At 41.1% G+C, this 23,462-nt stretch overlaps 1 protein-coding gene across 1 annotated transcript in view; it reads right to left on the bottom strand.

Moving 5' to 3' along the window:
• The window catches only part of NSMAF (neutral sphingomyelinase activation associated factor), a 59,992-nt gene extending 36,753 nt beyond the window's left edge, over window positions 1–23,239 (bottom strand). The window contains exons 1-6 of the mRNA XM_018564189.1: window positions 23,190–23,239; window positions 9,663–9,752; window positions 4,364–4,442; window positions 3,969–4,027; window positions 2,675–2,711; window positions 85–135 (exon numbers count right to left, since the gene is read on the bottom strand). Coding sequence (XP_018419691.1) covers window positions 85–135; window positions 2,675–2,711; window positions 3,969–4,027; window positions 4,364–4,442; window positions 9,663–9,752; window positions 23,190–23,239 — 366 coding nt within the window. The remainder of the gene's footprint in view (window positions 1–84; window positions 136–2,674; window positions 2,712–3,968; window positions 4,028–4,363; window positions 4,443–9,662; window positions 9,753–23,189) is intronic.
• Window positions 23,240–23,462: the final 223 nt, after the last annotated feature.

Genomic DNA, 23,462 nt, shown 5'->3' with positions numbered 1-23,462 from the left:
GATGCATTGGTATAATTTGATTTTTGAGTATAAAGATCCTCTTTAAGAAGCCTCTACCATGTAACTCAGTAAAATCCAACTTACACGTTGAACCTTGTAAGGCGTTACTATGTTTTGTTCCTTGATAAAGTACACCTGAAAAGAAAGAAAAACATTAATAAACTGCAATAAAAACCATGCAATGTGAAATAAAATAGATGTAAACCCTAACTGAAGGAGATTTAATTTTAGATAAAGCTGGCAAGGGTTAGAATCCCTGTTAAGTTTTTACTTCTATCCAGTGCTCCATTAGAGAGGTTTTCCCTCACTATGCATCCCGCTTTAGCTGGCAGGAAGTGAGGGAAAATCAGCAACCAGGATCCAGACATGAATACAAATCTAACAGGGGTCATAGCCTTTCCCTACTACATGTTGCTGTTGGGGATTTTCCCTTCCAGTCTGGTATAACATTGTCAGCAGAATAGGAAGTGAGTGGAAATCTCTTTCATGGAGCCCTGGGAGGGCAGTAACCCCAATAGGGGGTTTAACTCTTCCCCGTTCATATCTAAAAGTAAGGAATAGTGAGTTTTTTTCCCCTCTACAGATGAAGCAAATGTATATGAAAGAATGTTTCTCTAGCTTTATGTCCACCCCAAACAATTTTATTTTCACTCTATGCAAGTGTAGCAGTACATGGCAGCCAAATCAAATGTTGGTGCACCAAAACGAGATCAGGAAATGATTAAAGCCCCATTGAACCTCCAGTTTAGATCTGCTAAATACATTCAGGTGCACCAAAACAAAAAGGTGTTCAATGTCTTGAGCTGCAGTGGAAAAGCCTGTCCTCTGCCTTCAGCTTGCTGTGTGGAACCCTTGTTCTCTATGGGGAAGCAGCGGTCTGATATTTCCCCTACTGAGTCAGAACAATAGCTCTGCAATCAGTGAAGCTCACAGGACCTTAGACCGCTGGAGTGGAAGGGGAGCGAGGTGGCAGGGACCAGTCTAACAGCCAGTCTTCAGGCAAGTATATCTTTATTTTTGTTCTATATGAAAACAAGCTCATTTTCAAGTGGGTAGCCCCACTGCAAGGGTTAAAAAAATTGTGCCTGGAGTTCATCTTTAAATAATAAGTGCACTTTTAGACAAAGTGAACTTATTCTTTTTGTAAGACCTTTGTTTTAATACACCTGGAAGGTTTACACTCATTTAAACAAAAAGTTCATTTGCACCTATGTGTCTCAAAATTTGCGTTTTAATACATGTTTGTTTACACAGGTTATCTATTGTTTTTATATGGTGCTAGTTCAAGTCTATGCAATGTGTTGAGGTGCATAAAATGTGTAAATTCAGACTGCTACTAGGGGTAGCACACTGAAATTACGCTTAAGAGGACAAAAAGTTCAATGTATTTTGTAGTTCTGGTGATCTTCACACGTGCTTCCAAAAAGTTGCTTTATCAATAACAAATAATTCTGTTTACAGTGGGCTTAATATATTAGTATGTGGAATTGATGATGTGGAGCAAATATTTATTGAGGTAACATTTTTTACATGTGGTCATAAAAAGTGAGAAATGTATAGCATGCCATTCTTTTCCAGGCAGTCCATCCACCCAAAGTGTTTTTTTCAGTTCTGACAGACGTTGAATGTACTGTGTTCATTTTTTAAACTAAAGTAGCATCTGAAGCGATCATATTTACATACATTCAAATAAAATCTAGTCTTTCTACGTTCTGTTTCTGGCACTTTCGATCCCACAAGATGATTTTGAAGTTGACCTTATTGTAGCTTATTAAGCCTATTTAAAAAGCCCATGTACACTAACAGTATATCGGTTATTGTCTATGGCAGCCTATACATTGATGCCTTCCTATCTAGTTCAACCAAAGGTTTCTCCGTCTCTCCTTTTCACCTGACTAACATTATGATGAAAAAAAGCATGGACCGCTAAGTCTAGAGTGTGGCGAGAGCAGAGCTGAGCAATGTGGACAAGAAGAATCTTTGCTTGAAATGGAAAGCCCGTGGGTGATTAGGCCCTTAAGGGCCAGTCCATAATTGATATATCTGTGGACTGACCCTTTTAATAATGTGGGCCTCATGTAGAAGAGAAACCAACCTTAGGATCATAATACTGGCACCACTTATTGCTTGCATTAATAATGAAAGCTCAATTAAACCCTTGTGATTTATTATTGTAATGTAATAAGGGCTGAATATACAGTAAAAAATATCTGTTCTGTTATTCCTTAACTTTTTTTTGTGCTGCATTAAGTGTTACAAAACCCTATCACATAGGAGAGTAGGACCACTGCGCACACACACACACCAGCTGCCTGCAAATTTAGCTGTCCGATACGCCCCCTCTCAAACACGTTCTGATCAACAGTGCTGTTCAGCGAGCGAGACTGACTACACTACAGTAATAAATCATGAGGGTTTCAAAAAAATGCATAATGCGTATAAATAAACAGCGACTAGACAAGGGTAGACGTGGGAAACATGAAAAGTTGAGGCCGCTGTTTGCATTATAGGAAGCCCTGGACTTTGGGGACCTGGAAATTAATCAGTCATGTTCAGGCACCAGGAGTTGCCTATCATAAGGTCCCCTGGTTGGTTTATCCTCTTCATGAGGCAACAAGTTTTCTTTAACCACATTTAAAAAAAAAAAAGGAAAGTACTATGACTGAAATCTTACCTGATTACACTCAACACATATTTGTTTGTTTGTGTTCCTAAAAGAATTGAAAAAAAATATTAAAAGATCACTTAAAGTTAACATGATCTGGTCCTAAAAAGGTAAAAACAAAAACAGAGCGCGCCTTTCCTTGTGTAGATTTAAAAAAAAATTATTAGCAAAACGGCAAAGGTAGGATAATACTCACTGTTTAACTAAGGCATACTTTGCTGGCACACAGGAACTTTATCTGTGCAGCTCTCACATGCTGTGTTTTGCTCTTTGCTACCTTTGCCGTTTTGCTAAAAAATATTGTATCTACACTAGGAAAGGCGCCCCTTGTTTTTGTTTTTTCCTTAGATATTACAGTCTCCCTGACTGATGTGGGGCAGCGACCTGCAGAACTTCTGCATGTTTACCTCTTCAGTGGAGTGGTCACCTCTGGCGCTATTGGTTTTTTATTTTTTGTGTGGTCCTAAAGGGTGCATGTGGTAATAATAGTCCTGTAGTGCCTTCATGTATCTGTGCCTTAAACTAGATCTGGACACCAGATGGGTGACATTTAGTTTGATAAATCATTGTGTATCCAAAACGACTGCCAAGGTTTTTTTGTCACGTTTTTGCATTTCGTTGCCGTTGATCATCTTCAGGCACTCCTGTCTACATGAACTCACTCCGGTGGCTGCTCTACATCATTGCTCTAAACTGGCTCCCTGATAGTAAACCATGCCTGTGCAATGTGTGTCTTCAACGCTAGTAGTCTCCATCAAGGGCTCATGTGATAGGATAAAACATGAGCAAAACTGGGAGACATTTGTCACAGAAAGTTCCTGAACAAGGACATTCATGGCATCATCACTAGGTTTTCTTTTAATGAAATCTGCATATTAAATAAATAAATGTTGAGAATTACATTTGCAATTAGGAAAAACCATACCCATACTTTATAAATAGGACCCTTGTGATTGAGTTGGATCTATAGTACTTTAAAACTTATTTCTGTATTCTCTTGGGAGTAATTTTGGCTGTACAGAGGGCCTTGACATCTCTCCAAGATCAAGATAAGGCCTTGGCCTTCACAGCATTATAGCCTTCATTTGACTCCACTGTCAAATACCAGAGTCACATTGGGTAATAGAGGATGTGGACTATGACTCAAGGAGCTCCACCAGCAGACAGGGATTGATAGAAAGACCAACACAGAAATCATGGTGCTGTCACCTTAATGCCGTTATCTTAGGCACTTTCTAGACCATGATAAGTCTAGCTACTTCGAGAAATAAATTATTATTAATCATGTACTAAAATTACATACTTGCTGAAGAGATTCTCTTCATCTTCTACTTCAATCTTTGTGCAATCCCGCAATGTAATCTGTAACAAACCAAATAAAAACTTAAGGCTTTGTGTACTTGTTTCAACAGAAAGTCTTATACTAATTCCATTTTGTCCATTACAATGAAGATTCCATCACTAACTCAATGTATTAGGTGTGTATGATTGATGAAAGATCACCGACAAACCTCTTTGACAACCTAATTTTTTAAAGTATTTGCCACAGTATTCTGCAAATGTTATTGCAGATTACAACTGTTAGTACAGGAAATGTTCCAAAAAAAAATGTTAAAAGGAATAAAATTACATTTACGGCCTGCCATGATCTGCCAGCTAAGAGAAGCAGTATAACAAACAGTGCTATTGACTGCTCACCTTAATTATGGGTAGATCAATTTGATCAGGTTCAAAAATAAGAGATTTTGAACATATTTTGAGGGATCCACTTGTTTTTCTATTGAGAAGAAAAAAAAAAAAAAGTCATGTTAATTTGAAAAGGTAAAAGTCTGCAATAAAGGTTGACATTAATCATTTACAACATTATTCTAAACATTGCATAATAAATGCCTGTTGTCACCTTGTTAATTTTTCTGTATGGTAGCACCAAAATACAAAATCTGTCTCTGTGCCTTAATGGCCAAGGTAAAACAGATTTTGTAAAGTAACTTAAATGACAAAAAACCCCCCACAAAATAACGAACTGCATAAATAAACACCCCCTTTAATATGACAGGCCTAAATTATCACTGGTGCAGACAATTATTTTTCAGTCAGTTTAGTTAACGGAGAACTATGAGGTGAGTGATTTTCACTCATGCTCATAGTTAGAGCCGACCTGTGACAATGAAACTGTCACACGTCAGCTCTAATAAAATCGGGAAGGGAGCAAAAACATAACGTCGCTCGCTCACTTTCTAAACATCTCCCTGCAGAGAGAAGTGACTGTCAGTCACCGCTCCCCACAAAGATTACCCCCTCCCTCATCCATTCCTCCAATCAGTGCTCTAGATAGGCAGAGCCAGCTGTCAATCAGCCAGGTGGGTGGATCTCGACAGTATTGTGGGGATCTGTCCCAGCTGCGGCGCTATTAGTATATGGTGGGCAATATCCCGCTATATACTGAGCTTTGGGTCACAGGAGGACGTTAGTATATGTCCTCTCATGACCCTAAAGAGAACTATGGTATAAAGAGTTTACCCCCTAGTTCTCTTTTAAAGGTTGATCATCTCTGTGATGGCAATTTATTGTAGTACAAAAAACCACTTGTATTGAATGGTCCAGCTTCTGGTGAATCATTATTATAGTATACTCTACACCATGAAGAATGAACAGGTGATTGCAATCAATGTCAATGAATATCCCTACAGTTAAAAGGTAATCTCCGGGGAGAGGGTGGAAAAAAAAAATTTTTTAATTGATTTCCAAAAAAATAAAAAAAATTGTATTGCAATCCTAGATACAGTGGCTTTGAGTCCATATTGGATATTGAAGGTTACATTTAAAGCTAAAATTGGCTTAAAAATAACATTATTCATATCCTGGAATAACCAAGACATAGTCCAATAAGAATGTATTATTATTATACAGGATTTGTATAGCGCCAACAGTTTTCGCAGCGCTTTACAATATAAGGAAGACATTACAATCACAATACAATTCAAGACAAGATGGTAAGGAGGGCCCTGCCCCTGAGGGCTTACAATCTAAAAGGGAGGGAGAAGTGATTCATGAGGAGATTAATTGTTTTAGAACGTGATGGTTCAGTGGTTAGGTTGAGGTGGGATAGGCTTCCCTGAAGAGAGGAGTCTTTAGGGAACGCCTAAAGGCAGTCAAGGTGGGAGACAGACGGACAGGTTGGGGTAAACAGCTCCAGAGGATGTGAGAGACTCTAGAGAAGTCCTGGAGGCGGGTATGGGAGGAGTTGACAAGGAAGCTAGAAAGCAGGAGGTCTTTGGAAGAGCGGAGTGGACGGTTAGGGTGATATTTTGAGACAAGGTTTGAGATATATTTGTTAAAGGACTTTAAAAGGCTGTACACTCAATATACCCATGCAATTTAACCAACCTGGAATTGTTTTGTAAACAGGAAGAGAGAAAAAATATATGTTCAGATGTGCAAATGGGACAGACACCTAGCCACACATACTCAATGCTGTAATTGCTTCAAAAAGTACATCTACTAAATATTAATTTTAAAAGGGATTTGTATTTTATTGCTACAACATTTGAATAACTTTGTACAAGTCTGTTTCCCGTATAAAAAAAATAAATACCCATAATGTGTTTATGAAAGCCACAATCATTCCAAGACACGTCAGATTATCTGTGCCGATTGTTATTACTTCCTCTAATTGTAGACTCAAATTATTTAGGCAACCTTCGCTGTTCTCTCACTTCCTGAAATCATTTCCTAAAAGCTGTCTTCAAGGAAACTTCTTACCCTTGCCTAAACTGTGAGATAGCAGTTAAAAGATCAGGCAAACCTAGTTCAAAAGCATATTTACACAGATATAAATGAGAAGGTGTGGCAATTTCCAAGATGTCAGTGGTTTGTTTAGTTCCAGTACATGAAAGCTGCAACAAAATTAAAATGACAAGTGAAAGTTCAAGGTTCCACAGGAACTTTTAATGTAAAATAAGAGCAGAAACAGAAAACGGGTCAGCCTTTTAGGCTGTTTGCGCCCCCACTGTAGAGGGGATTTTCCCTCACTTTGAAATTATATTTTTTTTCTCTGAAGGGAAATCTTACCAGCCGAACGCAGCAAAAATAAAAAGATAGGGGGTTTAACTCTTCTTTAATCTAAGAATGAGTTTTGCCTTTGGATACAGTTTAAATTCACAATCCACCCAGAGGCTGGTGAATCCATTTTAAAAAGTAAATCAGCTTTCAATTATCCACTTGACAACATACTGTACATGTCCAACTAAAAGAAATTGGGGTAAACATCTCATCAGTAAAACATGTAAACATACTGAGTTTATCAAATACAGTGTATACAGAAGTGGACAAATGTGTTGGTACTCTTCCACGAAAACAAATTGAACCCACAGATTTTCTCTGTGTTGTGAAGCCGACCAAAGTAATTGGCATCCATCACTGTTTATTCCATAGCTAATAGAAACAAACTTTGCTTTTTATTTTTAAATCAACAGATGAAATGGAAAAACAATAAAATGACATGAACAAAAACAATAATGGGACCCTTGACCTAATATTTTGTTGCCCAATCTTTGGAGGCAATCACTGCAAACAAGCAATTTTTGTAGCGCTCAATGAGAATTGAAAGTACCTGTCAACAGGTAGTTTGAGCATGAACTTCAGGTGTCTCAGGTTTGAAGGGTGCTTTTAGAGGGCCACTTTTTTAAGCTGTGTTTTGGGTCATTATCCTGTTGGAGGACCCATGATCTGTAACTGAGACAGCTTTCAAACACAGAGCAGTATGTTTTTGCTCTAGAATTCTTTTATAGTCTTGACATTTAATTGTGCCATGCACAGATTGAAGGCATCCTGTGCCAAACACAGTCAGACCCTTAAATAAAACCATGCCTCCCCCATGCTGCACAGTAGATATGATATTCTATTCTTTGAAATATTTATTTTTTCCTCCATGAAAGATAACCCTGATGCGACATGCCAAAAATCTCCAGTTTTGTCTCAGCTGTCCAAAGAACACTGCAGATTGTCAATAAGCATTTTTAACAAATTCTAGCCTGGCTTTTTTATGTTTTTCTTTTAATACTGTCTTTGTTTGAGTCCACTGTCACTCAAAACGTGACAGATGGTGCAGTCAAACACCGAAGTACATTGACCTTTGAGTTCAGCTTGTATCACTTTTTAGGTTTCCTGTGGCTCTTTGTCTACCACACTGTCCTTCTGTATAATCTGGGGTCAATTTTCCTCTTGCGGCCACATCGAGGGAGGTAAGCTACACTCTCATGGACTTTATTTTCGACTGAAGTCACAGGAACAACAAGCTGCTTGGAGGTGGTCTTATAGCGCTACCTTTGACATGCTGGTCTATACATTTTCTTTCTGATCTTCTCAAGACAGTTCTCTTACTTTTTCTGGTCCATGTTCAGTGTGGTGCACACAATGATAGCAAACTTTTTTCCATTTATACAGATTGACTGGCTGATCAAAAAATTGAAAACATGTGATACTAATTACAGAAAACAGTTTGAAAATCACAATGATCCAATTATTATAATCTTCTCTAGGGTTACCAACAAATCTGTACAGACGATTTCAAAATATCTTTGTAGAATAAGCAATTTATCTCTTTTCTCACTTTTTTTGCTTTACTCTATGACATGCCAAAGGCTGAAATTCATCACTACTGCCAACAGCTTCTGGGCACATTAGTGATAGATGTCTGGTTGTATACATGGTTATCAACAGACTGTGGTATGACTGGTGCAGAGCTACAAGGATCATCTCCTATCTTAAAGCGGACCTTTACCCCCTTTCACAAAAAAAAAACAACTTATTTACAATTACTGTTTTTCTACTTCCTGGTGCTCTTGGGCATTAGTGATGTAATGTGCCCAAGCGTTGCATCCTGGGAAGGTTACATCTGCAGAGCATTGCTGGGAAAGCTTATTTGTAATCTCATGAGATCTCAGGGAAAGGCATTTTTCTCCCCTGAGATGATGTGCATGGTCACAAGTCCTAGTCACATGTGCCAGAGTTCCAGGAAGTAGAGAGATGGATTAATCTGTGCTTGATAAAAATGGCCACCGTGAGAAGAATAGGGAGGAAAAGAAAAATAGAGTATGCAAAGAATAAAAAGCCGACAATTATCTAGAAGTATCTTTTTGTAGATTATATTACTAAACATTTCTAAAGGGTGTCTTTGTGGTAATTTTAAAGATATGGGTAAAGTTCCTCTTTAATAACTACATATCTATAATACCCTAACTAAGGGAGGCTATGGAGCTCAGCTGCGGAACCCCGTTCCGCGTCACACACCCAAGACCAAGGGTACTTGTGCAGCAATGAATCTCGCCACTAGGTTTTGCGCATCATTGCACCAATCTCCCAAAAGAGTGATAGTAACAGTGGAACAATTAATTACAGCGAGGTTAATCAAGTTGAGGAGTCTCCCTCAATGCACCTGTTAAGCGGACCCGTTGGTGTAATGACAAGATCGATCTCCACAATCACTGACTGTTCTTGTCACAATACAGTATTGGTAGGAATTATCAACAAAGTTCTGAGAGTGTAGCAGTTTCAATAACAGTTCACAGTTCTCAGTTGTACAGCAAGCAGCGCCTATGAGTTACCACCGGATGGCAATAGAGAGCTACACAGTATACTTGCTGTTAGCTGTTCTCAGGGAACTGATCCTCTCCTTAGACTGGTGAGCCCGCAATTGGATGAAGTGGCAGCAGGGACTTGCCAACGATCTGCTCGATCTGCGTGGGGATGTGAGGGCTCTGTGAGGAGAGGGTTTGTGTAGAGGCTCCGTTGTGCTGCGAGGCCAGTGAAGGTCTGGCGTCCGCATTGATTGCTGGAACGCCAGACATCTGAAATCTTCCGGTTTAAGAGGAGGAGGGGGCGGAGCCGTGTGACGTCATCGGCCCGGGAGCGACACCCCGCGGCGTGTCCGTGACGTCACGCGGGTGAGCCGCCGGGATCCGTTACAATAAGTAAATGTAATATGTCTTTATTTTACCTTTCTGATGAATTTGATCCTTGAGAAATATGGTAGGCTATGTGCTGCTCAAAAAAATATTCTTCCAAATCCAACAGCAACAGAGAAAACCTGTGTGAACAAGAAATCAACATAAGCACATCGGTATGTATATGTATATATATTATTCATAATTCCCAGCCATCCAAAATTAATAATGGGACGATCGAGTCACACCTAATCTGTTCATATTGACATGCACCACAGTCACTTTTACAAGCCTCTACACTTTTGGAAGCAGAAAATCTGGCCAATCCTAATACAACTGGAAAGGCGAGAAGGTATTATTTACAAGCAATTTGGAAATAAACACAGCTTTATGCAATAATGTGCAGCTTTAAAATTATAGTTCTTACTACCAAGAACATGATTACATAAAAACAAAACTATGAAAAACTTTGCTTCTGCTTTAGTTCTCCACAAACACTCAAAGCACTGAAATCGTACTATACATGAAGCAAAACTCCATTACAACAAGTACATTTTCTGCAAGCACAAAAAATATTAGATTTTTGTTATCAAGTTTTAATATATTTGAATCTGGTACTACACGTGATCTTTATCTGGCTGTGCAATGTGTGCAAATCACAAAATTGGCTGAATCCTAATGCATGCAAAATAGATGTCTTTTGTACATCATGTAAATTATGTATCTTAGTTGTGTATTTAGCATACACCAGATTTATGACAGGGTCAAAATGTATATTGCAGACTACAAGTCTTTAGCTATCTGGGCTATGGTTTTCATTTTTAAGTCCAAGCACATTTTCTGCAAACATATATGTTGACCCTGTTATAAATGTTGCGTCCTTGTAACTTCCTGTGGACCGAAACCACAAACAATGTTATCAGCTTTCTCAGTTATATTCTCTAAACTACAAAAATCAACACCCAACTATGTAATGGAGATGGGGGGGAAGAGATGTGTATGTAATTAAAATCCAAAAGAGCAGCCCAAGCTGACAATGCTTCTCATCCATAGATGCAGTACAGTGAGCTGTCAATCTAGGACAAGAAGTATGTTATTGGCAGAATCACCAGGTTAAATAGAAAAAATAACAAAAAAAGCAAAGAAGCCAATAGAAAAAAACTTATGCAACCACCACATCGAAAGATTGGTAAACTGCAATATTTGAAATTTTAGTTTTTGGGGTTAAATATGCATTCAGCTATTGATCTTCCCGACTCAGCAGTTCAGCTTTGTCTGTCACCTCTCTGCCTCCGGCCTCCTCTTTGGACAGGGAATCAGGATCATTGGCTCTGTTCTGTAAGCAAGGGGCACACAAAGAAACCAGTAATGTTACACTAGGAAGCAGCAGGTGTTATAAGGGGAGAAGCTCAGCTGGTAGGAGCAACCCATCCATGAGACAGGGACACCCAGGAACAAACAGTCCAAGCAGGTTTATCCTGCAGTCCAATGCAGGAAGGGCTTTATACAGCAAGTCCACAGCATATAAAGAAAAAAAAAAAATCTGTTAGTTTAAGCCTCTAATTTAACTCAGATATATGCATATATACAGTCCAGTGAGAACACCAAACAAGACAGAATGAAAGTCCACAAATGTTTCATAATGGCATAAACTAGGGTTGCACAGATACCAAGTACAGTACTCGGTACAAGTACGAGTACATGTACCGATACTTTTGAGCTCGAAGACTACACCAGAGAAAAATTCAAAAATTAGGAGGCAGTTGTCATTTGTAAGCAGCACACGGAGCTCCTGGGATTTGTACATCTCTGTTTTAATAAAGGGATGCACCGATACCAGTTTTGCGAGTATGAGTACTGGTACTTGCCGAGTACTTACAAGTACGAGTACTGATACATTTTTGTTTGTCATGTGACAGTTTTTCTAAAACAATTCAGACTAATGATTTCAGGACAATGGTGAAGTGCCAGAGCCAGGTCTCAGCTGCAACCGCTGCAACCCTGGTAGTTCTCATGAAAATGCCAAGTATCTGCACTGGTACTCGAAAAGTACCTGTGCATCCCTAGCATAAACGACAGCAAAGAACAGCTCCGTCAGGGCTTAAACATGATGGGTAGTATTATGGACTCAAAAACATGGTACAAATCACCAGGGAGTATTTACCTGCTCTGTATGTTATAATCAAGATCAGTAAATCAGCAAAAAACACAAATGTTTTTGCTGATTCATGGATGTTGACTTAAAGTGACATTAAACCCTCAGATTTTTTAACATAAACCAATACTGTAATGTGCGCCTTACTGTAATCCATGGTTGTTTCCCTTCTCTTTGCTGCTCTTCCTTTTAAATCCTCATGTCTTCTCATGCTGGGCAGAACTTCCCTTTTCAGCTCAGGGCCTCTTCCTGTAGTGCTGGCTCAGATTACAAGCCTATACAAACGGATACACAGACACCGTGTATCCATTCCTGAGACAAGGCAGTCTGCTGCAAAACAGAGGTTCTGCAGAGCATGAGAACAGATACAGATTTAAAAGGAAGAGCAGCAAAGAGAAGGGAAACAACCATGGATTACAGTAAGGCACACAGTACTGGTTTATGCTCAAAAATCTGAGGGTTTAATGTCACTTTAATGCAAAAACAATAAAAAAAAGTGGGGTTCTACTCTTCACAAATCAGGAGACCCCTTAAAATTAAGAGCCAACTTCACATCAGAGTCCCCCCTTCAAATCAGAAACTCCCTCCTATCATATCAGAGCCTCCTTCTTCCACATCCCTACAGGCCCCCACTACACATCACAATTCCCCTTCATATCATGTTTACAGGTTTTCGTTATGGGTTGCAGTGCATTTTTGATTTGATTGTGCTAATATGCCTCTTCATGCCCCATGCAGGTACACAACTGTTGCGGGCTTTGGGAAGGATCTACTTCCTAGATCTGGAAACAATGTTTTCATTTACACCTATTTTTGCATTTGCCGCAGCAACTGGCGCTGTCTTTATTCAACATGAGGAAGAGAGGGAACATAAGAGGCGTGGATACGAGATGTACCCAGTGGTTGCAGATAAGAGAGCAGAGAGGGCAGTTTTGGGTCATGTATAATCAGCTCAGAGAACATGATGAGAAAATTATTCTCATGTAACCAGATGTCTATAAAAAGGTAACCAGATAAAAAAGGTTATTTCAGATGATCATACTATTAAAAAAACCTTGGACTTCAGTGAGTGCTCATCTGTTTTTTTTACTAGGAGCTAAAAACAAATACAAATGCACGTTACATGCATTGCCATAGACTCCTGTGGGCCTCAAAGCGCATGACAATACATAGAAAAAAAAAAGACATGCCTCATTTTTGCAAACCCAACACAGCACATAGATGTGAATGTGTTCATTGTTTAAATGTGTTTCTATGACGCATCGGTTGTGAAGGGGGCTAAAAATAAATCTATAGCATAGGTCCATTTTAAAGGAGAACTCTGAGCCGACCTGTGACAGTCTCATTGTCACAGGTCGGCTAGAACTATGAGGTGAGTGAAAAGCACTCCTCCAGACACCACCCCTGCTGGACAGTACATTCAGGACAGGGACTTGACTTTTCACTTACCAGTTAAACAATTAGCTTATTCACCATGACTGGAAGATGAAGCACAATACTAGTGAGGTCATCACTCTGCGCTCTCCTTCTTCTAGTATGATCAAATGAATGACAGCATTGTGCAAAGCAACATAACTCTAATTGGCAGGGCTTGAAAAATTTGACGGTGTCCCACCAGTCAGTAAAAAATTTCACCAGTCAGCATGACCGGACTATAGCCTTGCAATTTATGTTAACAGGGCTATCCCTGTACTGTAAGGGTTAAGTGCTAATTTTTGTCTAGGGAGCTAAAATAAAAAGTTATACTCGCCTTCTCCCGGCCGGCCGTGTAATTACAACGGCCGGCCGGGAAGCTACTCGTCGGGCTCCACCGTCCTCTTCACCGTGGACGAGTGGATTTTTCGAGCCCTGCTAATTGGAGTCCTGGCCATTCCTATTCCAGTCTGGATGAAGCAGTTATAAAAAAAGATTGACAACAAGCTGGCTTTTTAGACAGATTCAGTTAGGGCCTGTTCACATGATTTTCAGGTCCTGATCAGCTCCGGATCTGCAGACGCGGTGCTAGTCATGCAGTGCGTTTTTGACGCGTTTTCTTTTTTCAAGCCATGGGGCTGTCAGTATGCAGATTCTTCCTCTGAGGTCACTTCCGCCCTCTCGTAACATCTACTTCTCTTTGTGTATGTAAAGCTGGTGATCAGACATGTATCACATGTTTGCAGGCATGTTGATGGTGCTGGCTACAGCAATCTGCAGAGAACGAGCCCGCAGGAGACGTCGTTATTGGGTACACCCGATCTTGAGGCTCTGGGACTCCAAGGGTCAGTTCTTGAGTTTATATGAGGATTTGCGTTTGCAGTTCATTTCTTTTCCTCTTCCTCAACCTGTCTGTCTATCTTTTTTTTTTTTTTGCGTAGCTGCATTGCGTTCCGTTTCCGTTGTGTTTTTGCCGCGTTTGTGCGTTTCCTGAGAGGACCGTACAAAATGTGACATGCAGTATTTTTTCTGTCGTAACCTGAACGGACTGCGCACGTGAGAACTGTAGCCCATAAAACACATAGGGATACATTGGGATGCATTTTTAGTGCAGGAGCGTACTGATCAGGTCAGCACAGAAAACGGACGTTGTGTGAACAGGCCCTTAAAGAAGTTGTAAAGTCGCAGTGTATACTATTCTGTTAGAACATCAGCATTGTAATAGGAATACATACTATTGTTGGGTTTTTTTTTATACTGCAATCAAAGCAACTTGAAAAATATCCCTTTTATGTAGTGAGTGCTGCCATCACTTCCAACAACTTCCTGGATTCCCAGTGTGCTCTGCATCTTTTCCCTGCTGCAATCTCTATTTCTCAAGACTACATTTCCCATTATGCATTGCTTCCAGCAAGCAATGAAGATGTTACATTGTTCAGACGTTGAGTTGTAGTTGAGTTGTAGTTCAGAAGGCAGTCTCGAGGAAGTTCACATTCACAGGGTTGAACGAAATTGTGTCACTGCATTGAGGAAGTACATCCTATGGGCATCTCCAAGAGTAAGTTGAGAAACTTCTAGATGGATATGGCTATTAGGAGTGGGATAGAACGTATAGAAATTCAGTATAGAAATACATTGTTATTTTTATTATTTGATCAGAGAAACCCTTTAACTATGTAAGCTGCACCTAACAATACATATGTTTAATTTTTAATGAATACATAACTGGATTAAGCATTTTTGTTTATCTGCTTGCAGCTCATGCTTAATGTTTTTGGATATTAAGCAGTAATAACAGTATAAAATGTTCTTTATAGATGTTGCTGGGTGTTCACAAACACATTTTTTTATCATGACAACTTTGATTCTCTTTTTGTTGTGTTCTCAATATTATTATAGTTGTGAATTCCCCACACTGCCAAGGATTATTCTGTAAAGTATAATTATGGATGTGAAATGCAGGAAGTGCTAGCAGCACTGTGAGGAATCAACAAACAGGGGCATTTCATTGCTGGCTCCATATCTAATCTGTTGTTACCTTTTTTCCAGTAATTGACTACATCTCTTTATGAGCCCATCTGCTCTTCTGTTTCTAATGAACAGATCCTTTTTATCAGTCGAAAGGTTTGTTGTACAGTCTAAACAATGTGGTCCCCACTGCTGCAAAATAAATCTATGTTTATATAATGCAGGCTACGGATCCTTGCACCCAAGGCTGGACATCTTGACAAGCACAAGTAACAGAACTGGAGACAATGACTTGTTTTATACATAACACACAGCTGGTACATCTATTAAATAAATAAAAACCCAAAAGGCCAGGTCAGTTTTAAAGAGATAGACTATGATTATACACTGAGTGGCCAGATTATTATGACCAAATTAGGCAAATTAGCTATTATTTTGCGCTGGAGTTGCTAGAGGGCCAGACCATTGTAAATAGGGAAGCAGGTTGTTTACCACGACAGTAGAAGTGATTTTTTCTGAAGATATGGGTAAACAATGCGATTTAACAGCCTTTGAACGTGGGATGATTGTTGGCGCTCGGAGCCATGGAGTGAGTATCAGCAAAACAGCAGAATTCGTTAAATGTTCAAGAGCAGCTGTGGTTAAAGTGTTTAATGACTGGACTGTCAGCCGAAAATCTGGATCTGAACGTGCGAATTGTGGCCATCAGTGACTAGTCAATGTTAGGGCAGAACGGAGAGTGGCAAGACTAGTACAAGACAACAGAAGGGCAACAGTGCATCAAATTACTGCAGATCTTAATCAGGGATCCTCTCAAATGATCTCTGAACGCACTGTTCGCCATACACTGCATTGTATGAGATATGGAAGCCGAAGGCCTGTTCAAACACCTTTGCTGTCTGTAGTGAACAAGATAAAACGTCTCCAATTCGCACAGGAACACAAGGATTGGGCAGTCGAGCATTGGAAAAAAGTCATGTGGTCCGATGAATCACGTTTCCAGTTGCATCATGTTGGCAGAGCGCACACCGAGCAGCAGTGACGCGACGCTCGGCGAGGTAAGTAAGATGACGCGCTGGCGCTGACTCGAGTATAAGCCGAGGGGGGCACTTTTCACCCAAAAAAATGGGCTGAAAATCTCGGCTTATACTCGAGTATATACGGTAAGTACCGTGGCAAAGTACTCCTTTGAAGAGCCCAAGCATTGGGCTAGCTCTTAGGAGGAATTATGCAAATATCAAAATGCTGTGCTGGGTGGATGCCAGTCTGGAAAAGTGAGCGTACCTAGGCAGAGTGGATTTGCATGCAGACCACCCTGGGTAACACCCATGTCATGATTATCCTTCATGTTGGAAAGAACTGAAATCAAATAAATGAAAGGGGCGGCACAGGGACAGACAGGCTAGGGAGGAAAGAGCTGGATGGTGTTGGGCATAGCCAGCAAATTAGATGGGCTCTATCTGATCTGCCACAGCCTCCAGCGCACACTGTGAGAAGCAAAATCAGAGTAAGCAATTTCAGTGCAGTAGAGGAGCATGTACAACTGCGCAAGACTGCATGGAAGGCTGGATTTTAGCTTTAACACTTCTCTATTAACCCTGGGAAGTCCCCCAACATGACTAAATGTGTAAGCAGAAGTTGTTCACTTTCATTTGTGGGATAAGATGTAAAAGTTTACAGACCTAAGAAGCATTGCGGATCCACTTTCCCATTCATCTTTATATATCCTGCACTACAGCAGAGTTGCACAGCTCCAGATGTGCTGCACACCCTACCGGAAACAAGACAGGAAAAGCAATGGAAAGTTGCTCTGACTGCTTCGGAGGTGTGTTGCAGCAGTTCATTTTCTTTAATGGGTACACCTACACATTAATAGATATTGACATCTACATTCTATAGGAAATACATTCTTTTATTGCAAATGAGTAAAAACAGATAGATTTTTATCCCAGGTACAAATAAATTTAATGTATTTAAAAAAGAAAATGTAAACTTTTTAAATCATATTTGAAGTTTGCCTCCCTAGGTGACAATGGCAGCAAGAAGTATTAAAGCAGACCTTTACCCCCTTTCACTAAAAATCACAACAGCGTACAGCTCTGCATACTGATATAAAATCATCTCACATTCATTAAACAAACATATTTTCATTTTACTTACACTTTGTTCTCTACTTCCTGGTCCACTTTGGCCCAAATGATGTAACCTGTGCCCAAGCCTTGCATCCTGGGAAGGTTACAGCAACAGAGCATTGCTGGGAAATCTCATCTGTAATCTCACGAGATCTCAGGGGAAGGAATTTTCCTCCCCTAAGATGATGTGCATGGTCACATGTGCCAGAGTTCCAGGAAGTAGAGGGAGATGGATTCATCTGCCCTTAGTAAAAATGGCCACTGTGAGAAGAAAAGGGGAGGAAAAAAGAAATAAGGCATGCAAAAAAATAAAAAGCCTGCGATTATCTAGAAGTATATTTGTAGATTGTCATTACTAAACATTTCTAAAGGGGTGTTTGTTGTTATTTTGAAGAGGAGTAAATTCCTCTGTAATAATTGAAGAAATTAATTAACGAATCCATTCTCCCACTTTTATAACAGACAACTAATGGCTCCTGTACGCCAGTCTTAAATCCAGTTACTATATAATGTACAAACCTTATAAACTTAAGAGAAAACTTCCTTTATATTTTCTGGTCGAGCCAAATACTCCTCCATTTGTGTCTGTCACACTTCCCCTCCCAGACGCTGCAGAACACAATGGGAGGTATTCAGCAACAGAGGCAGTGCTGTCAATCCAGATGACCGTGGGCAGGACTAGGTGTGCTCAGGTGCTGATTGACAAGCTACAGGCCTGTTAAAATCAGCAGTAACAATGCAGATAGCCATGTCCCTTGTAATATCTTTTCCCCACTGTAGTACAAGCTGGCACATGAGGGTGACAACTCTGCTCTGAATTCCGGAGGGGTGCAGCATTGCTGCCACAGCACTACATGATGCTGCAATAGGTGGACTCCACTGGCAGGATAAACAGGTATTTGTGGTTCATTGCAAGGTGGCTAAAAGAAAACTGCAATACAATTGAATGCTGCAGCACATTTTCTTCTAATGGAAGACCATAGTTCTACTTTAATCAGAAGCACAGCACCCCTGGATCTGTAATTTGTGTAAGGATTATCCAAAAAGAAAAATTGCTGCTTGGGCTTTAGGGTGTGAATAAATGCTATTCATACCCCAAAGCTCTGGTTCAAATTTGAAATAGTGGTTGAGGGAGCACGAGACATCATTTTTACAATTTCACAATTTGAGCCCAATGAACCCTGGCATTGTCATCTTGGAATATGTGCAATGTGCATCAGGGAAGTAAAAATCCATTGCTGGAAAAACACAGTCATTCCCTATATTCAGGTAGGCAGCTGACCTATTTTTTTGGGCACATACCATTACTGAACCTAGACCTGAACAACCGAAGCAACCCCAGATCATAGCACTGCCCAAAATCCAGGTGCTGCCTGGTGCTCGGAATATGCATTATTTGATTGTACTCTACAAGTCAAATATACACCACATGCCCTTGTCCTTGTATATAAAACTGTTAATGCTAGGGATGCACTGATAACAATACTAGTATTGGTATCGGTGCCGATACCTAGTATATGGGCGATTCGCCCAAATGCTCCCGATACCTAAACTTCCAGCATCAGGAAGCGGCGCGGCGAGTCATTACCTGCCCCCGGCTTCCTGATGGCCAGAAAATCCGCCTACAGGGTCCCTCGTCACCTGGTGACGAGGGAGCATGGAGACTGCTTCTCGGCTAATCGGGAAGTAAGTCATTACACGTCGCCCGGCTTCCTTAATGGGACTTCCTGTAACGGAGAGTACTGAAAGAAAAAAAAGTTAGCGGTTCTCATACTGGTCTGGATACCAAAAAAAACTGTGCGTACCTAGTTAATGCCCTTTGATTCTGCCTCTACTGTGTTCTCTATACAATGCTATAGTGTGAAAAACCTACTTAAAGTGACATTAAAGTCAAAAATGTTTTCCCTCCCCCCAATGTTAATGTCAGCACTTACCTTAAATTATGTATCTTAATCCGATTTTCCACTTCTTTCCTGATGTTTTCATCTGTCCCTCCAGCAGTGCGGCGGCTCTCCGATCCAGCGCTGACTCTCTGCTTGCAGGCACTTCCAATCCAGCGGTGTCTGCAGGCGGGTGCACGTGTCCATAGACTTGCCTTGCATCTCTACTCGTCTCCCGCCCGAGAATCCGAACTGCGCATGCGCCCGCCCCAAGATGCTTTGCGGCCGGCCGAGCAGTTTCGGATTCTCGGGCGGGAGCGCGTGACGAAAACAGGGTAAGTTTAAACCGCTGTTAAAGCGGGTTTAAAAAAAAAGAAGCTTTTTGCCTATATCTACTGCTTGATAGCAGTAGGTGTAGGCAAAAAAAACCCAGAGAGTTTAGAACCCCTTTAATCGTATGTGATAGCAATAAAGTTTAGTGAAAAAAAAAAAGGGAAAAAAATGTTAAGTTCCCCCCCCCCAAATTTAAAAGTTACACCATAAAAAAGAATAAAAAAAAATATATATATTTAAGTCCCCACCCATACATACACGCATGCATACATGCGTCGGGGGCGCATACGTGCAAAAAAGACGGTTGCGCCCATTACGCCGCACATGTTACATATCGGCCCGAATGTCGGAGTGAGAGCAATAAGTCTAGGGCCATCAATCACTGATAACACTAAACTGATGAGCGGTAAAAGCTTTTAAAGTGTCGCCTATGGCCAATTTTGGGTATGGTAGTTTTCTGCGATTTCGCGGGTGTAAAAAAAAACTTTTTTTTTCCAAACTTTTCTGTAATTTTTCCTAATTATAGTAAAAAATAAAAACCCCCAGTGGTGATTAAATACCACCAAAAGAAAGCTCTATCTGTCCCCAAAAAATGGTATAAAATTAATTTCAGTACAGCGTTGCATGACGGAATAAACGTCAGTCAAAGTACCGCAGCGCTGAATACTGAAAAATGGCTTGGCCAGGAAGGGGGTCTAAACACCTGGTCTTGAAGTGGTTAAGAAACAAAAAAAAAGTATATGTCACCAACAATATTTTTTCTAGTATTGGATAGAAATCCTGGGCATGAACATAGGAGGAAAAGAATCAATAAGCAGCCGTTACCTTCAGGGAAAAATGTATGATGAAACAGGATTTGCGCAGAATTCAGCTGCCCGGATCTCTGCCTCTACCGATTGTTTTGATGAGTGGTTTTCACTGAAGGGAAACTCTGCATATGGACTTATTAACCACTTCAGGTTACTCTAGTTACTTCAAGTGGTTATATCTGCAGCCATCAACTTGATGTCATTTTTTGTCAGCAGATGAAGGGCTTTCTAATACAAGTCTGGGTGGCTGTAGAGCCAACCAATCACTTGTACCTGCCACTCATGGTACAGCCCCCCCTGCACATCCCACCCCCATGCAGTGGTTTTTGGTCTCCCCCGCTCCTCTGGAGGGCCCGCGGCCAAACAGTATCAGGATGGAGAGCAGGAGCAGACCAAGTAACATCAGCTCCCCGATCTGCTCTGTGATCAATGGAGCAGGAAGCACTTCCTGCTTCAGAGCTGTCAGAAACCAACCAAAGTGCCAGTTACACAGGCAATCAAGCACATTGCTGTGCTTGATCTTCTGTATTGGAGGGAAGGGGAGACACCAGAGGTCTAATAGACCCCTGATGTCTCCATAAAGAGACCCTGTCACCTCCAAACACTATCACATAGGGACTTGTTAGCCCCTTTGTAAAAGCAATACATTTATAGTGGAAAAAAAAAACTAAAATAAGTGCAACATAAAACAAATTCAGCTATCATTTTTTTTTTCTACAGGGCCTCTGCTTTCAGAAAATATATAATTGTTTGGGGGTTGAAAGTACTTTTCGTATTCAAAAATTCAGATTTTAACGTGTGTGAAAATTTTAAAAAAATTGCTCGGGTACGAAGGTGGTTAATCATGTTGTCCATTTGAATCGCCAAGGCTCATGAAGTCTTTTCTATAAGCCCAAAGTTGTGTCCGTTAATCACAAAATTGTTTTTTACATAAAATTATTACTTTTTAACTTTATAACGTTTGGGCCTCATTCACACAAGAAAAAGCCAGAACGTACAGCTCCATCCTGCGTGCAGGGCTCTATCGGGCAGCTCCTGGGAAGGACAGGTGCTGTATGTGATTAGTACGCAGCCCCTGTCCTTCCCTATGGGAGTATGTGGCCGTACGCCGCCCTACGCTCACCCGCCCTGCACGTCCGTGCTGGTGTCCATACTTGTACTCTGACAGAATGGATCCTGTTTGCGTCCGAGCCTGGACACCTGCACCCGTATGGACCCGCACTTAGGGCGAGTGTAGGGCAGCGTACTCACATGGAGAAGGACAGGGGTTGCGTACTAATAATACGCAGCACCTGTCCTTCCTGGGAGCTACCCGATACAGGCGCGCACGGAGCTGTGCCAGCCGTTTCTTGAGTGAATGAGGCCTTAACCTCCAGTTAAACCAAACTTGCTGCAACAAAGTTTTTTATCCCCCCGACACAGGTTTTTGTTTTTTAAATGATGTTTTCCATCTGTATGCAGTTTTGCCATCTTGTTTATTTTTGGAATGTAGGAGGAATAACAATGTGAACAACCTTTAACTTTGCGATGCTTTGTGCTAGAAAAACATTATAAAAAAGGACACATTGCAGAACACGATTTTTATTTTTTATCTGCAGTAGTACTAGTTCTTTGAAAAGAAAGCCTCAGCTGTGTCCCTTCACCCACAAACACAAAATACGTACCGCTTTAGTTTACTATGCAATGGCAACGTCCTGCCAAATCAATATTCCCATATCTAAAATGTAAACATTGTTCTGGTCCTTTGGAGCGGAACCTCAAGTCCTTACTAAAGAGACGTGCAGGGGGCATTGGTGTGAACCCAGTTTGCCAAAGCCCATGCAAAGCTGTGCCTGACACCCCCCGTCGCGGCCGAATCAGTTATGGTCAGGAGACATTCCCCTACCCACAGCTACATGTCACAAAGGGCTTTTAGAATGCCTCTGTCACAACTGACTGGTACGGGAGGGATGTGTATCAGTCACATGTTTGCATGGGATTGGGCAAACTGGGTTCACACCATGCCTCTGCACATCCTTAGTTGTTACCTCCTAAAGCAGGGATGGGCATACTCCAGCCCTCCACCTGTGGTGAAACAACAAATCCCACCATGCATCTGTGTCTGGGAGTCACGCCTGGGGCTGTGAGAATCTTGCAATGCCTCATGGGATTTGTAGTTCCACCACAACTGGAAGGCAGGAGTTTGCCCACCCCTGCTCGAAAGGGCTGGCAGAGGCTGTAGGAGGGGCTCCCAATTATTTGTTCCCTGTGATTGGCTGCTTAGTGATGATGTAATCAGGAGCCCGACTGTCAGCAGCTGACCGTGAGCTATTGGTGGCAGCTCGGTCACAATTCTGGGGGTGCTGATTGAGAAACGCGTATCTGTGGTAGCTGGTTGTTCAGGTTCACCCGCTGTGCTGCCACATACATGCGTCACGCTGTTGTGGAGAGGTTATAGATAATATCTATTTTATTACACAGGTCTATTATATAATTGCTATTCAAACCACTTTGTAACATAACATTTTTAAGGATCACCTGCCTATTCCTGGCTGCTTTTGCACCTCTTGGGTTATTGTTACAATTTACAGCTGGCTCATCCGATGCAAAACCCCACAATTGCTGCATTACTATGACTGATGATACAATGCAGAATACAAGGTGACATCTGCTTCCAGATCCACACTGTGTCACTTGTAACATGAAGACAACTTACAACCACATAGGATGACAGGCATGACGTATTACGAAAGACAGAAGCATGATGCAGATCATCAGAAGTGCTCATGATGTCTGTCACATGACAACCCATTTACAATAAGAATACAATGTAACCCCACCACACCCCCCTTCACACACATGATTACAAATGTGACAATGATGTGATGATCACCAGGAGGAAGTCACTAACCTCTCCTTAGGGGAATACTGCACGTAGTCCGATCTCTTCCAGAAAGCCATGGGCTAGCTGTGCCCTGGCACACACAGCCGATCACTGGCTACCTCCGTAGAGCCGATATTTACACTCCAACACACAGGCATGCACAGCTCAATCACTCTATACACTCAGCGCACACACACACTGCAACTGCAGGGCAGCGCAGCAATGAAAGAAGCCTCCTGATTGGCTAGAAGTTCCCAGCGCAGCTGCATACAGCTCGCTCCTATTGGAAAGTAAAAGATG

The sequence above is a fragment of the Nanorana parkeri genome, unplaced genomic scaffold (assembly GCF_000935625.1).
Source record: "Nanorana parkeri isolate BGI_ZX_2015 unplaced genomic scaffold, ASM93562v1 scaffold732, whole genome shotgun sequence".
Classification (NCBI taxonomy): Eukaryota; Metazoa; Chordata; class Amphibia; order Anura; family Dicroglossidae; genus Nanorana; species Nanorana parkeri.
Note: the sequence above shows the minus strand (reverse complement) of the source record. Positions and strands in the feature narration are given on the sequence as shown.